Source organism: Rhinopithecus roxellana, chromosome 8, assembly GCF_007565055.1.
Source record: "Rhinopithecus roxellana isolate Shanxi Qingling chromosome 8, ASM756505v1, whole genome shotgun sequence".
Classification (NCBI taxonomy): Eukaryota; Metazoa; Chordata; class Mammalia; order Primates; family Cercopithecidae; genus Rhinopithecus; species Rhinopithecus roxellana.
This window is the reverse complement of record NC_044556.1, coordinates 89,610,658-89,626,352: the sequence shown is the minus strand read 5'-3', so window position 1 is coordinate 89,626,352 and position 15,695 is coordinate 89,610,658. Positions and strand designations below refer to the sequence as shown.

Genomic DNA, 15,695 nt, shown 5'->3' with positions numbered 1-15,695 from the left:
TTTTTGTTTTTCTATTTTTTGTAGAGAGGAGGTCTCCATATGTTGCTCAGACTGGTCTCAAACTCCTGGCCTCAAACTATCCTCCTGCCTTAGCCTTCCAAAGTGCTGGGATTACAGGCTTCAGCCACCATGCAGGGCCTATCTTCTTTATTTTTTTTTTTTAAAGATGGAATCTTGCTCCGTCACCCAGGCTGGAGTGCAGCGGTGCAATCTTGGCTCACTGCAACCTCCGCCTCCAGAATTCAAGCGATTCTCCTGCCTCAGCCTCCTGAGTAGCTGTGATTACAGGTGTGTGCCACCAAGCCCGGCTAATTTTTGTATTTTTAGTGGAACCTGACTGGTCTCGAACTCTTGACCTCAAGTCATTTGGCCCCAGCAAAGTGCTGGGATTACAGGTGTGAGCCACTGTGCTAGGCCGGGGCCCATTTTCTTTAAATCTTTTTGTATTGCTATGTAACTTCCTAGTGACACAGCTATTAACAGTTGCAGTTTTGTATTTGTTTATGTGATTGGTTAGTAGCCCCATCAGAGCAGGTACCGTTTCTGTCTCCCTAATTGCATTCCCAGTTCCATGCATAACACCTGGCTTACCTCTGACCTTTCATACCATTCTTCCCTTTGCAAGCACAATCACCCCTCCTCCCTTCTTAATACTTAACCTGTTTGTTCTGCCCAGACTCATTGCTTTGATTTCCTCCTCTGTCACAGCTAGTTTTTTAGCTGTTACCTCCCGAGAGAAACCGTTTGTACTCAAAAGTAAAGTAGTTCATACTTAGAGTAATTCCCCCCTCCTCACCAATGTCACCCTGTTTATTTCCTTTTTCATGAACTATAATTATTATGTACTTGTTTATTATATATATGTCTTTCTACTAGAGTTTAAGCTTCCTGAGAGCAGAGGCTTTGTTTGTCTTGTTCTTTGGGGTAACCCTAGCCCCTAACAGTGCTTATGGTAGGCATTCAATAAAATGTTTTTTCCACATCAAATGGGTCATGTGCTGACTTCACAAAGTTTGAGAGACACATCTCACACATGAGTATGAAAACCCAATCATCATGCTTATGAACTACGAAGGGTAGAATCTTTGGATTAATGAACACCTTGTTAGAGCAAGATTCTAATTTAATCAGATTCACCTGACTGAAAAATCATGTTCTTAACCTATTTTTTGATTGCTTAAAATAATACGGCATTATATCAAAATTAACCGTAATATATGCATTGTTCTATGCACTTTTACGTGTATTAACTCATTTAATCTTCATTTTACACATGAAGAAACAATAGCACAGAGAGGCAAAGTAACTTGCTTAAGGTAACATGCAAGAAAGTGTCAGGACCAAGATTCAGACATACCTAGTCTCATTCTGGAACCTGTTTTCTTAACCGCTATGCTATCCTGCATCTAGAAAAAGGAAAAAAGGGCTGGTTGCGGTGGCTCACGCCTGTAATCCCAGCACTTTGGGAGGCCGAGCTGGGTGGATCACCTGAGGTCAGGAGTTCGAGACCAGCCTGGCCAACATGGCGAAAGCCTTTCTCTCCTAAATATACAAAAATTAGCTGCATATGGTGGCATGCACCTGTAATCCTAGCTACCTGGAAGACTGAGGCAGGGAGAATTGCTTGAACCTGGGAGGTGGAGGTTGCAGTGAGCTGAGATTGCGCCACCGCACTCCAACCTGGGTGACAGAGTGAGACTCCATCTCAAAAAAAAAAAAGGAAAAGGAAAAAAGGTTAAAGGTGATTGGTCAGAATCCCCAGGATATGGTTCCTGCCTTCATGGAGCAGGAATGGATATTCTTATGGCCTATACCTCTTCCTTCAGCTCTCTGCTTAAACATCACCTTTCATAGAAGCTAATCATGAACACCTTATATACAAATAGTTTTCCTTCCCCCCATCCCAACCCTGCATATTCTTCTGCCTTATTTTTTCCAGAGTGCTTATCATGACTCGATAGCTGTTTTTGTTTGTCTCCCATCACTAGAATGTACATTCCATGAGAGCAGGGACTTTGACTGTTTTGCTTGCTGTTGTATTCCCATTGCCTAGAGCAGGTAGGGACTGGCATGCCATCAGCACTCTACATATTCAGTGAGTGAATGGTTACTACTTTTTCTCAAATGCACTACATATCTGTCGGTAAACAGATGTGTGTATTATCTACTGTTGCTGCTTTACAGTTGTGTTGCATTGTTTGAGACTTTTTAGCAAGATTTTATGTCGTTCACCCCCATGACTTTACTGCCTTTTGTCATTAAGCTTCAATTGCCATACGGAAGCTGTTATGGTGTCCTGTTAACTATTCTTCACATCTAGGCAAGAGAGTAGAGTGAAAATAAGTGTCTTTAATGCTAATAGGTGTCTGTTTTACAAGTCTCTTATACTGACCTGTGGAGGAACAAGTCAGTTGAAGTTTAGTGATCAGAGATGCATGGTGTTTAAGGATCTGAGATGAAGTGTTTCATAACTGCCATACTTTATCTGTTGCTTCTCATTTTAAGTCTGTTACCCATTTATAGGAGATGTAAATCATGGCTGCTTTTGTTAAATAGCAAAGAGGATTAATCTGTCCTCTCTGATTTTTGTTCCTAGTTCATGTTCTTTTTTATTTAATCCCCTGAGATCATCCTTGATTATTATTTTTCAGATGATTTGGACTTTGCAATGTATACATCCAGTTCTGAGATTTTTAAATTTAGTGCTTTCTCGCTCTCAAAAAGCTTCTTTCTCTATTGACTTTTCTACTTTCCCTACCCATAAATCCTATCATTCATTCACACCAGAACCTGTAGCCTGATGTTTCTCAAAGTGGGTTACCTGCAACAGAATCCCCTGTTGTTTATTAATAATGTAGATTGAGTCTAGATTCTGCGTGTATGAGGAGCTTCCTTGTTATTCTAATTTCTTTTTCATTTTTTTGAGGCAGTCTTTGTCTGTCAGGCTGAAGTGCAGTGGTGCGGTCACAGCTCATTGCAGCCTCAACCTTCCAGGCTCCAGCAAGCTTCTCACATCAGCCTCCTGAGTGGCTGAGACTGGAGGCACGTGCCAACATACCCAGTGAATTACAATTTTTTTTTAGAGACAGGATCTCCCTATGTTGCCCAGGCTGGTCTCAGACTCCTGGCCTCAGGCGATCCTTCCCACCTTGGTCTTCCAAAGCACTGGGATTACAGTTGTTAGCCATCACACCTGGCCTCTAATGTACAGTAGAGTTTGTTTTATCCAGTGGACCCCTCCAACTTTAGTCCCTCTTGGCCATTCTCTATTCCCTTTTCCAGCTTAAATCTTAAAGTATTGCATGTACCTGCATTCTAGACTTTCCCTTGCTATGACAGTCCCTGAATCATTTCCATTGTCTGTTTTTCCCACTCCATTACTACGTCAGTCTTTGCCTCAGTAGATGTCAGTTCCCTTTCTCTTTTCTTCCAGCACCACAGCACACCTGGATGAGGATCCAAAATTACCTCTGTCCCCACTCTTGCTCTTTCTTCTCTTTCTTCATTTTCTTCTCCTGGAATGGTCTCCAGTTCTCACAACTTCAGCAAGACTCTCATATGTCTCTCTCCAGTTCTTTCTTTATCTAAGTTCTGGTTTATAGTCTGAATTGTATGCTAGATATTTCTAATTGCACATTCCACCATCTCTTCAAACTCAGTATTACTAAAACTAAATGGATCACTTTTACTCCCAAAAGGTCTTTTTCTCTTGCTTTGGTTATGAAATAGTTACTGATTTGTTTTATTTTTAATTTTAGGTTCTTCAGCAAAAGCCCTTGTCAGTTTAAAAGGTAAGAAGTATAGCATTTTTAGATGTACCATAGCTAAAAGTCTAATTCATTAAATTCATCTGGATATAGTGTTTCCCTTTTCCTTCTAAGTTATGATTCATTGTAGCTTTTCAGTATTGGTTTTCACTGATAACCTTAAATAAATATGCTTTTATAGGAGAATTGATCCTCAGTTGTTAGAAATTACTTTTTAAATTTCTAAAATTATTGATTAAAAACTTTTCTAATTAAACATTCCATAAATATTTAGATTAAAAGCATTTGTTAAAACAACTGTGCTGAGCTATATGTTAGCATAATTGTTTGTTTGTTTGTTTGTTTTTGAGACAGTCTCTCTGTTGCCCAGGCTGGAATACATTGGTGCAATCTTGGCTCACTGCAACCTCTGCCTCCTAGGTTCAAGTGATTCTCATGCCTCAGCCCCCTGAGTAGTTGGGATTACAGGCATGTGCCACCATGCCTGGCTAATTTTTGTGTTTTTAGTAGAGATGGGATTTCACCATGTTGGCCAGACTGGCCTCAAACTCCTGGCCTCAAGTGATCTGCCCACCTTGGCCTCCCAAAGTGCTGGGATTATAGACGTGAGCCACTGTGCCCAGCAGATTTTTTGTTTATTTATTTTTTGAGACAGGGTCTCGCTCTGTCACACAGGTTAGAGTGTGGTGACGTGATTACAGTTCGCTGCAGCCTTGACCTCCTGGGCTCAAGTGATCCTCTTGCCTCAGCCTCCTGTGTAGCTGGGACCACAGGCAAATGCCACCATGCCCAGCTAATTTCTTTATTTTTTGTAGAGAGGAGGCCTCACTTTGTTGCCCAGGCTGGTCTCGAACTCCTGGACTCAAGGGATCCTGCTGCCTCGGCTTTGCAAAGTGCTGGAATTACAGGCATGAGCCACCACATCTGGCCTGTAATAGCTTATTTTTAAGAGTCTTGCTTTCACTGGGCACGGTGGCTCATGCCTGTAATCCCGGCACTTTGGGAGGCTGAGGCAGGTGGACCACTTGAATTTAGGAGTTCGAAACCAGCCTGGCTAACATGGCGAAACGCCGTCTCTCCTAAAAATACAAAATTAGCCGGGAGTGGTGGCCGACACCTGTAATCCCAGCTACTTGAGAGGCTGAGGCAGGAGACTTGCTTGAACCTGGGAGGCGGAGGTTGTCGTAAGCCGAGATTGCGCCATCGCACTCCAGTCTGGGTGACAGAGTGAGACTCTGTCTCAAATTTAAAAAAAAAAAAAAAAAGAATCTTGCTTTCTAAGTAATAATGCCCTGAAATAAAAGAATGATAGTACTTTTCTCATTCTAAGAAAAAGTTTGACATGTTCCTTGGTCTATTTCTTTTGGCAGGTACATTAGACTAACCCTTTTAACATAGTTCCTTTAAAATTTTACCTCTCGATTAAGATTCTAGTAGGTCAATAAATTTGGAACCAAGTTAAATATTCTCAAAGGTTCATTAGTACTTTTAGTTTTTAAAGCTACTATATTGTTCTTTGGATTAGTGATTTACCAAATTAAATCCTTCTAGCTTGAGGAGACCACTTGTCTACCAGAACACCCCAATTTCTTTGCCTAGCAGGATCTACTCCATCCCATTTCTGTTATTTTGCGATTCTTAAAAATTATTCCATTATTCTTTTTCTCCCAATATTAAACTAATTTCTCTCTCCCTTTTTTTTTTTTGAGACTGAGTCTTGCTTTGCTGCCCAGGCTGGAGTGCAGTGGCACAATATCTTGGCTCGGATTAAGTGAGTCTTGTGCCTCAGCCTCCTGAGTAGCTGGGACTGCAGGCATGCATCGCCACACCTGGCTAATTTTTGTATTTTTAGTAGAGATGGGGTTTCGTCATGTTGGCCAGCCTGGTCTTGAACTCCTGACCTCAGGTGATCCTCCCACTTTGGCCTCCCAACGTGCTGGGATTACAGGTGTGAGCCACCATACCCGGCACTCATTCATCTTTATAAAAACATTTATATAAGTAATATGTATTTCTTATGGAAAAAATGAGAAAATGCTGATGAGCCACTAGAAGAAAATAAAAATAACCATCTTGTATATTCATCCTAGTTTTCTGTGCTTCTATATAAACATCTTTTTTACAAAAATTAAACTCATCCCTCTTTATTTTACCAATATGTCTAATCATTATAATGTGTATAATCTTAATGTCTATTTGATACAACTTTTTTTCTGGTTGTGTACAACTCTGAAGACATTTCTCTGAATTAAGGAAAACGAAATAACCATGCTGATTTACTTTTTCTTTTTTTGTGAGGGGACAGACTTGCCGTGTTGCGCAGACTGAAGTGCAGTGGTGCCGTCTCAGCTTGCTTCGACCCTGGCTCACTTCGACCTTTGCCTCCCAGGTTCCAGCGATTCTCTGCCTTAGCCTCCTGAATAGCTGGGACTACAGGGGTGTGCCACCATGCCCGGCTAATTTTTGTATTTTTTGTAGAGGTGGGGTTTCACCATGTTGGCCAGGTTGATCTCAAACTCATGGCCTCAAATGATCCACCCGCCTCGGCCTCCCAAAGTCCTGGAATTATAGGCATGAGCCATTGCACCTGGCCTGATTTCCTTTTTATATATCAAGTGATTCACATATCAAAGCAGAAAACATTTAGAAATATGCTCTAAATACAGTCTGGCATGGTGGCTCATGCCTGTAATCTCAACACTTCGAGAGGCCAAAGCGGGTGAATCACCTAAAGTCAGGAGTTTGAGACCAGCCTGGCCAACATGGAGAAACCCTGTCTCTACTAAAAATACAAAAATTAGCTAGGGGTGCTGGCACACACCTGTAATCCCACTACTGGGGAGGCTGAGGCAAGAGAAACACTTGAACCTGGGAGGCAGAGGTTGCAGTCAGCCAAGGTTGTACCACTGCACCCCAGCCTGGGCAATGGAGCAAGTACTCTGTCTCACACACAAAGAAAAAATAAAAAAAGAAATGTGCTCTAAATTCAAGGTTAGAAAGGGCTTTTTCCAGTTTTGATTTCCCAGCTTTCAGAATTGTACCAAAAATTATGATATAGTTCTTGGCAAGTTGGAATGGAGAAATTATTAAAAATCCAAAAAGAAAGAAAAAGAAGCATATGTTTCAGTATGGACGTTTAATACTTTCAAGATGCATTGCTTTATCAAATTATTTAGAGAATTTGACAGAAAAATACAGAAGAGCTTTTTCATTTATAATAAATTATTATAGTAAGTATATTTTTTCCATATTGGTAAATATTTTAGATATATGGCTGTTATGAAAAAGGCAGTATTCATGGTATGAAATCCTTTGAACTAAGCCAACATTTTATTAGTATTAATTATTTATTACAGAGGGAAGCTTATCTAACACATGGAATGAAAAGTACAGTTCTTTACAGAAAACACCTGTTTGGAAAGGCAGGAATACAAGCCCTGCTGTGGAAATGGTAAGGAGTGAGTTTTTCTTACATTTTAGAATAATTATAGCTAAGTTGTCTGTATTATTGTCATGTGTAAATTCTTGCAGCACAGTAAAAAATTTACAAGTTGTTTTCCCAACCTCAAGTGTCATTAAGCACTGTTTGATCTTATTTAGGTAAATTAATCTGTACCCAGTGATAATCTGGTCATCATTAAGCATTTGTTCAGTAATTGTGTAATAGTTTCTTTAAACAGGAAAAACAAAAAACTACAACTTATAATTTTATCAGATACGCAAAAAATTTTACATAGCTTCATTCAGTACCTGCAAAAATATATATGTGTTTATATATATAAGTGGTAAGGTATTAAAATCTTGTATAGCCAAAAAGAAAAAAAAAAATCATTGTGTAACTCAAAGGTAAGTGCATTTAGAGATGGGAAGTAGGGATGAGCATATAATCGACATGACTAATGATTTTAGGAACTCTGTTTCTCTCCTGCACTGCCAGGTAGCCAGGAGGTTTTAAGGGTCTGTCTTGAAACAATCCTGGAGTTGAGATAGACAGCAGCAGTCGCAGTAGCCTGGGCAGCTGGCCACAGTGAATGTGAGGGGCTTTCCTCACTATGTCAGTTCCATCATCTTCATTCCCTTCCTCCTCTGCTTGTGGTCAGGGAAGGGGGGCAGTGTAGAATGGACTTCCTATCAGGACTATAGAGTATCAAGACTCTGAGTGGGTTTAATTTCTTTTTGTTTTTCTTTTTTTGAGACAAGGTCTCGCTCTGTTGCCCAGGCTGGTCAGGAACTCCCAGGCCCAAGCGATGCTCCCCGCTCAGCCTCCCAAATAGCTGGGACTACAGGTGCGTGCCACCATGCCCAGCTAATTAAAAAATATTTTTTTTTTTTGTAGAGATGGGGTCTCCTTGTGTTGCCCAGGCTAGTTTCCAGCACCTGGGCTCAAGGGATCCTCCTGTCTCGGCCTCTGAAGTGCTGGGATTATAGGCATGAGCCACTGTGCCCAGCCAGAGTGGGTTTAATTTCAAGGGTTCATAGACCCGAGTGGGTGTTGCCCATATGTTGTTAGCCCTCTGCATGTGTTTCTCTTCCAAATAGCCATGAGGAGTGGGAGAAGGCTTTGAAAAGGATGTAGGTCTTATTGCAATGTTATTTCTTTTTCTCTCTATTAATGAAACCTCTGAACCTAGGGTGAACTGTAAAAATCTTCTATTACAGACCCTTAATTGTATGATGTAGTTTTGGTACTTAAACAATTTTTTTAGTTCTATGGGTAATTATCAGATATCTATCATGTGTATCTTGTATTCTTATTTACAAATGAAAATTTGGTTAACAATTTTTGACAGCAGATCTAGTATAATAGTATACACATTTAGGCTTACTCTTCTAGAGTGATTTAGAATCTTTGGCCCAGCCCAGCCCTATGCAGCAGACATACGTCACACGCCTGATTGGTATTAACCCAAGCACCAACATAATTTGAACTGGAATTTCTGGAACTTATTTTCCTATCACCACTGTCCAAGGCTGCCAGTTTACTAAGGAGACTTGGGGTTCAAGTTTTACTTTATTCATCAGCTAGGTATTTCATTCATAAGCAACTTGCATAAATACATCTTACTGCTTTCTAAATCTGAGGTTATTTATATTTGGCTTTGTGTGCTTTGTGTTGCCCATACTTTATTCTTCCATACTGCTGATAATCCAGAGTTAGCTCAGTTTTCCAAGTATAGAATTGTATTTTGGAACAAAAATGGGAGGGTTCAGCTTTTTCATTAAATGAAACATTTCTATCATAGCCTTTCAGAAATTCAAAACGAAGTCGACTTTTTTCTGATGAAGATGATAGGCAAATAAATACAAGGTCACCTAAAAGAAACCAGAGGGTTGCAATGGTTCCACAGGTATGTGTGTGCTAAAATTTCGTTTCATTGGAAAGGAAGTAAGCAAATGCTCAACCTAATAAAGTTTATATTTCTGTTACATTTTTAGTAACAAGTTCTTTTCTTTAAATTCGTACTGCTACTCTGGTCCTGTTTTAGTTACCTAGAAAACGTTATTTTTTTGATCAACTTTGAAACAGGATAGAAAACTGGTCATTAGTCCTACAAATGCACAATTTTCTTTTAAGCATGGAGATAGTGGAAGAATTTGGCAGCATGGAATCAATTTTTAGATTTGCACAGAAGAGGGAAAAAATGTTTTACTTGATCACCAAGACAAGTACATTGAAGACTTCCTTTATCCAAGAGATGGAGTCTCACTCTGTCACCCAGCCTGGAGTACAGTGGCGCGATCTCAGCTTACTGCTACCTCTGCCTCCTGGGTTCAAGCGATTCTCCTGCCTCAGCCTCCCGAGTAGCTGGGATTACAGGCTCACACCACCATGCCCAGCTGATTTTTATGTTTTAGTAAAGATGGGGTTTCACCATGTTGGCCAGGCTGGTCTTGAACTCCTGACCTCAAGTGATCTGCCCATCTCAGCCTCCCAAAGTACTGGGATTACAGTCATGAGCCACTGTGCCCTGCCGAGAGAAAAATATTTAGCATGAAATCATATCTCCTTATTTATTTTTGGCATTTAAAAACTCATAGTGGGCTGGGCACAGTGGCTCATGACTATAATCATAGCACTTTGGGAAGCCAAGGTGAGCGCATCACTTGAGGCCAGGAGTTTGAGACCAGCCTGGCCACAATGAGAAAACCCTGTCTCTACTAAATATAAAAAAAAATAGCTGGCATGATGGCACACGCCTGTAATCTCAGCTACTTGGGAGGCTGAGGCATGAGAACTGTTTGAACCCAGGAGGTGGAGGTTGCAGTGAGCTGAGATCGTGCCGCTGCACTCCAGCCTGGTTAACAGAGCAAGACTCTGTCTCAAAAAAAAAAAAATTAGACATGTAAAAATCAAAGGAATGAAAATTGGATAAGGAAATATTAACTTTAAGGGTAATGTAATTTTTGTCTTATCCAATTTATAACTTCTGATATAATCATTCCCTGTTTCTCTTTCATTATTTTCCAAAGTCTTATAAAACAAGATTTTCTAGTATAATAGATGGTAGAGGTGATATTCTCAACCAATAATTTAGCTTTAGGTTTTTTTTTTTGAAACTGAGTTTTGCTCTTGTTGCCCAGGTGGAGTGCAGTGGTGCGATCTTGGCTCACTGCAGCCTCCGCCTCCTGGGTTCAAGCAATTCTCCTGCCTTAGCCTCCTGAGTAGCTGGGATTACAGGCATGCGCCACCATGCCCGGCTAATTTGGTATTTTTAGTAGAGACAGATTTCTCCATGTTGGTCAGGCTGATCTTGAACTCCCAACCTCAGGTGGTCCGCCTGCCTCAGCCTCCCGAAGTGCTGAGATTACAGGCATGAGCCACTGCTCCCAAGCCAGGTTTTTTTGGGGGGGTGGGGGAGGGGACTGCATTGGCATGATCTTAGATCACTGCAATCTCTACCTCCCATACTGAAGTGATTCTTGTCCCTCAGCCTCCCGAGTAGCTGGGACTATAAGCATGAACCACCACACCTGGCTAATTTTTGTATTTTCAGTAGAGACAGGCTTTTGCCATGTTAGCCAGGCTGGTCTCAAACTCCTGACCTCAAGCAATCCACTCACCTCAGCCTCCCAAAGTGCTGGGATTACAGGTGTGAGCCACTGCACCCGACCCAAGGATTTAGCATTAAGTAAATTAAAAGCATGACCAGCCATCTACCCTACCAATAAAAACTCTTAAATGCCTTGTGATAATTTTAAACAGGAAAATATGTTCATGTTCTGTAGAATGAACAAAAATATATCTTGAACTTCAAAAAAAATGCTGTCAAGGCCAAGTGCACATAAGCATCTAATAATTTGATCTTGTAATCCCAGCACTTTGGGAGACCAAGGCAGGCAGATCACTTGATGTCAAGAGTTTGAGACCAGTCTGGCCAACATGGCAAAATACCATCTCTACAGTAAATACAAAAATTAGTTGGGCATGGTGGCACACACCTATAATCCCAGCTCCTCACTTGAACCTGGGAGGCAGAGGTTGCAGTGAGCCGAGATCACAGCTGTACACTCCAGCATGGGTGACAGAACAAGAGTCTGTCTCAAAAAATAGATTAACTAAAATAAATTTTAAAATAATAGGAATTTGATCTTGTTGAAACTAAAATGCAATGTGCATTTCTTGGCTAAGTTAGCTGTTGTATACAAGGTTGAATGAACAAGAAATAGTTAAATAACAATTTTATTAGCTAGACTTTGGAATAGCTATGTTACTAAGATAATCTAGATGATTCACAAGCATACAGAAAACTGATCTTTAAGACTGTGACACTGTCCTGTTGCAACTCTATCCACTGCCTTCCTTCCTGAGCACATCACTCCTTCTGGGACTATTTTACAGAGCCCTTTTTAGCAATGGAGAGAATTCTGATCAATACAGAACAAATATAATGTAGGATAAACGTGATATGAGACTTCTTCAAATATGTGAAAAGTTTTTATATCCTCTGAGTTTTCTCTTTACTAGTTGTAGCATCATTAGTTCTTTCCATCTTCCTTTACCTGACATGGCTTGTTCCCTTACCATCCTTAGTCATATCTTCTAAATCTCTTGCATTTTGTCTGTAGGTTTATTTAAAGAACACCACCCAGAACTGAAAAATTATGAAAACTAACTTTTACTAATTACTTACGTGTTGAGTCCTATTCTAAGCACTTCATAGGTATTACTTTGATTTAATCTTCAACAACAACTATGAAATAGGTTACTGTTATATTATTTCCCATTTTGTAGATAAGAAAACAGACACAGATAAGTATCTTACTCAAGAACTCAAAGCTAGGAAGTAAAGACTGGTAATAGTCAGGCAGCCTGTCTCCAGAGTCCTACTTTAAAAAGAAAAAACCTAGCTTTGTTGAGATAGACTTTACATATACAAATCATGTATTTAAAGCATACAGTTTGGCTGGGCACAGTGGCTCATTTTGAGAGGCCAAGGTGGGAGGATTGCTTGAGCTCAGGAGTTTGAGACCAGCTTGAGCAACAAAGTGAGACCCTGTCTCTACAAAAAAATTGAAAAAAAAAAAATTAGCCAGGCATGGTGGTAGCACACCTGTGGTACCAGCTATTTGGGAGGCCAAAGTGGGAGGCTCACTTAAGCCCAGGAGATTGAGGCTGTAGTGAGCTATGATCAGACCACTGCAGTCCAGCCTGGGCAATAGAACAGAGATCCTGTCCGTTTTAATAATTTATGTTTCTGGTCTGGTGCAGTGGTACATGCCTGTAGCACTTTGGGAGGCTAAGGCAGGTGGATGGCTTAAGCTCAGGAGTTCCAGATCGGCCTGGGCAACATGGTGAAACCCCATCTCTACCAAAAATACAAAAATTAGCTGGGTGTGGTGGCATACTCCTGTAGTCCCAGCTACTCAGGAGGCTGAGACAGGAGAATCGCTTGAATCTGGGAGGTGGAAGCTGCAGTGAGCTAAAATTGCACCACTGTACTCCAACCTGGGTGACAGAGTGAGACCCTGTCTCAAACAATCAATAAAAGATTCTCTCTAACAATGTGAATCTGTTTTCCCATACCCAACAGGCAGGTCCTTAATATAGTTTTATATTCGATGAGCTGCTAATACTATGTGTACCCTATTTAAAAATCTGGGTCAATAATGTAGTAGAAAGAAATAACATTTTTTGTGATAAGAATTAGTAATTTGGTTATTTATGCTAAACATCTCCTCACTTATAAAAATTTTCTTTTTTCTTTTTTTACATTAAATTTTTTTTTTCTCCTGAGAATGGTCACTGAGGGAAAACAAAGAAAAAGAAAAACAAAGTTATTTTTCTAAATGCAGTGTGATATCCTGAATTGGTTTCTAGAACAGAAAAAGGACATTAGTGAAAAAACTGGTAAAATCCAAATAAAGCCTGTAGTTTAGTTAATAGTATTGCACCAGTTTTGACAAATATGCCAAAGTTACTATAAGATATTAACATTAGGGAAAGCTAAGTGAAGGGCATATGGGAATATGCACTGTCTTTGCAACTTGCCTGTAAATCTACAAGTTTTCCAAAATACAAAGTTTATAATAAAAAATTTTAAATTTTGACCCTAACTCACCATCCCAATATGTACTTCCCTCATACAGTGGTAGCCACTATAATTAGTTTGATTATCCTTTTGAGACCTTTTAAATACTTTTAATGTATTCGTAGAAAATATATAATATTGTTAAATGTATATATATTTTTTCTTTTTCTAAATGTATGTATTCTAAAAATTCCATTTGTAATATCATTTTCATGGTATTGTGCCATGTGTCATTCTGTAGTTTTTTCACCGTCTTTTTTTGAGATCTGGCCATGTTGATTGATTGAGATAGATAGATAGGATTCAGTGTTTCATTTCTTTTTACAGTTGAATAGTGTCAATTTTATATCATTATTTATAAATTCTCCCATTTGGGAGCATTTAAATTGTTTATAAATTTTTACTTTGACAAATAATGCTGCAGTGAACATCCTGAGCATGTTTACATAAATTTACAAGTTTTTTTCTAGGACAGATGCCTAAAATGTGGAATTGCTGGATCGTAGAATATGTACATTTAAAGTTTTTAAAGCAGTACCAAATACTCTCCAAATAAATTGAATTGGGACGGTACACAGTGACTCACACCTGTAATACTAGCACTTTGGGAGCCCGAGGTGGGTGGATGACCTGAGGTTAGGAGTTCAAGACCAGCCTGGCCAATATGGCGAAACCCCATCTCTACTAAAAATAGAAAAATTAGCCAGGTGTGGTGGCACGTGCCTATAGTCCTAGCTACTCGGGAGGCTGAGGCACGAGAATAGTTTGAACCTGGGAGGCGAAGGCTGCAGTGAGCTGCGATCGTGTCAGTACGCTCCAGCCTAGGTGACAGCAAGACACTGTGTTAAAAAAAATTAAAAAATGAAAAGAAATTATACTGGTTTATATATATTAGAGGTCCTATTTCCCAAATGCCTCCAACTCAGTACAGAACCAAGCATCTAGATTTTTGCTAATCTGATATATAGAAATAGCCTATCGTTTGTTTTAGTTGGCATTTTATCTAAGAGCAAAGTTGAGACACTTTTCATATGTTTAAAAATGATTTCTTTCCTTTTCTGTAAACTGTTTATGCCTTTTTCCCATTTTTCTATTGAATTGTGGGTCATTTTGTTACTAGTTTATAAGAATTTTGTATATATTAAAAATACTGGCCCTTTGGATGTTTATAATGGCTGTAATTTTTTTTTAGAGTTTATAGTTTGTCTTTTGACTCTGTTTCTGTAGTTTTTGACATGGGATTTTAAAATATTTTAAGGGTCAAATATAACTTTCTTACTTTTTAATGGCTTCAAGTTTGTCATGCTCAGAAAGACCTTTTCTACACTAAAATTTATCGTTTTAGAATTCTCTCATATTATTTCATTTTTTTGGTTTAAATCTTTGGTACATCTGGAATTTATTTTGGAGTAAGGGATGAAGTAAGACTGCAACCTAGCTTTTTTTTTCCCCCCCAGAGGGCTACTTAGTTATCCTAGTAACATTTATTAGGTAATCCATCTTTTAAACATTGATTTTAAATGCTGCCTTCATCAAAGCTAAATTCGCGTAAGTATTTGGGATTACTTCTAGGTTTCTGTCTCTACGTCTAGCATATCTCTGTATGTGCTAGTATCAAATTATTTTGGCTGGACATGGCATCTCATACCTGTAATCCTAGCTCTTTGGGAGGCTGAGGCAGGAAGACTGCTTGAGCCCAGAAGTTTGGGACCAACCTGGCAACATAGCAAGAGCCCATCTCCACAAAAAAATACATGAACTAGCCCAATGTGGTGACACATGCCTGCAGTCCCAGCTACTTGGGAGGTTCAGGGGGAGGATGGCTTGAGCCCAGGAGGTCAAGGCTGTAGTGAGCAATGTTTGCACCACTGCACTTCAGCCTAAGTGACAGAGAGAGACCCTGTCTCAAAAGAACAAACAAAACCAAAACACACACACACACACACACACACACACACACACACACAATTGGTTTAACATGACTTTATACTATGTTTTAATGCCTGGTAAGATATTATCACATATTTTTTTTTAATATTTTTTTCCTTTTCTTTTTTTTTTTGACACGGAGTCTCACTCTGTCGCCCAGGCTGGAGTGCAGTGGTGTAATCTCTGCTCGTTGCAACCTCTGCCTCCCACGTTCAAGCTGTTCTTCTGCCTCAGCCTCCCGAGTAGCTGGGACTACAGGCACAGCCACCATGCCCGCTAATTTTTGTATTTTTAGTAGAGATAGAGTTTCACTGTGTTGGCCAGGCTGTCTCAAACTCCTGACCTTGTGATTCACCTGCCTCGGCCTCCCAAAGTACTGGGATTACAGGCGTGAGCCACTGCACCTGACCTAAGATTTTTTCCTAAATATTTTTGTGCATTTATTTTTCCATGTAGACTTTAGAATCAA

At 39.8% G+C, this 15,695-nt stretch overlaps 1 protein-coding gene and 1 pseudogene across 3 annotated transcripts in view; one reads left to right on the top strand and one right to left on the bottom strand.

Moving 5' to 3' along the window:
• Nucleotides 1–15,695, top strand: part of LIN9 (lin-9 DREAM MuvB core complex component) — a 96,611-nt gene that overhangs the window by 4,455 nt on the left and 76,461 nt on the right. For 2 of the 3 annotated variants that reach the window (XM_010381991.2, XM_030936977.1), the window contains exons 2-4: nt 3,759–3,791; nt 7,124–7,218; nt 9,011–9,115. In XM_010381991.2, the coding sequence (XP_010380293.1) occupies nt 3,759–3,791; nt 7,124–7,218; nt 9,011–9,115 (233 nt within the window). The remainder of the gene's footprint in view (nt 1–3,758; nt 3,792–7,123; nt 7,219–9,010; nt 9,116–15,695) is intronic. The other variant, XM_010381999.2, reaches the window with a different exon arrangement.
• LOC115899485 lies at nt 981–1,078 on the bottom strand (annotated as a pseudogene).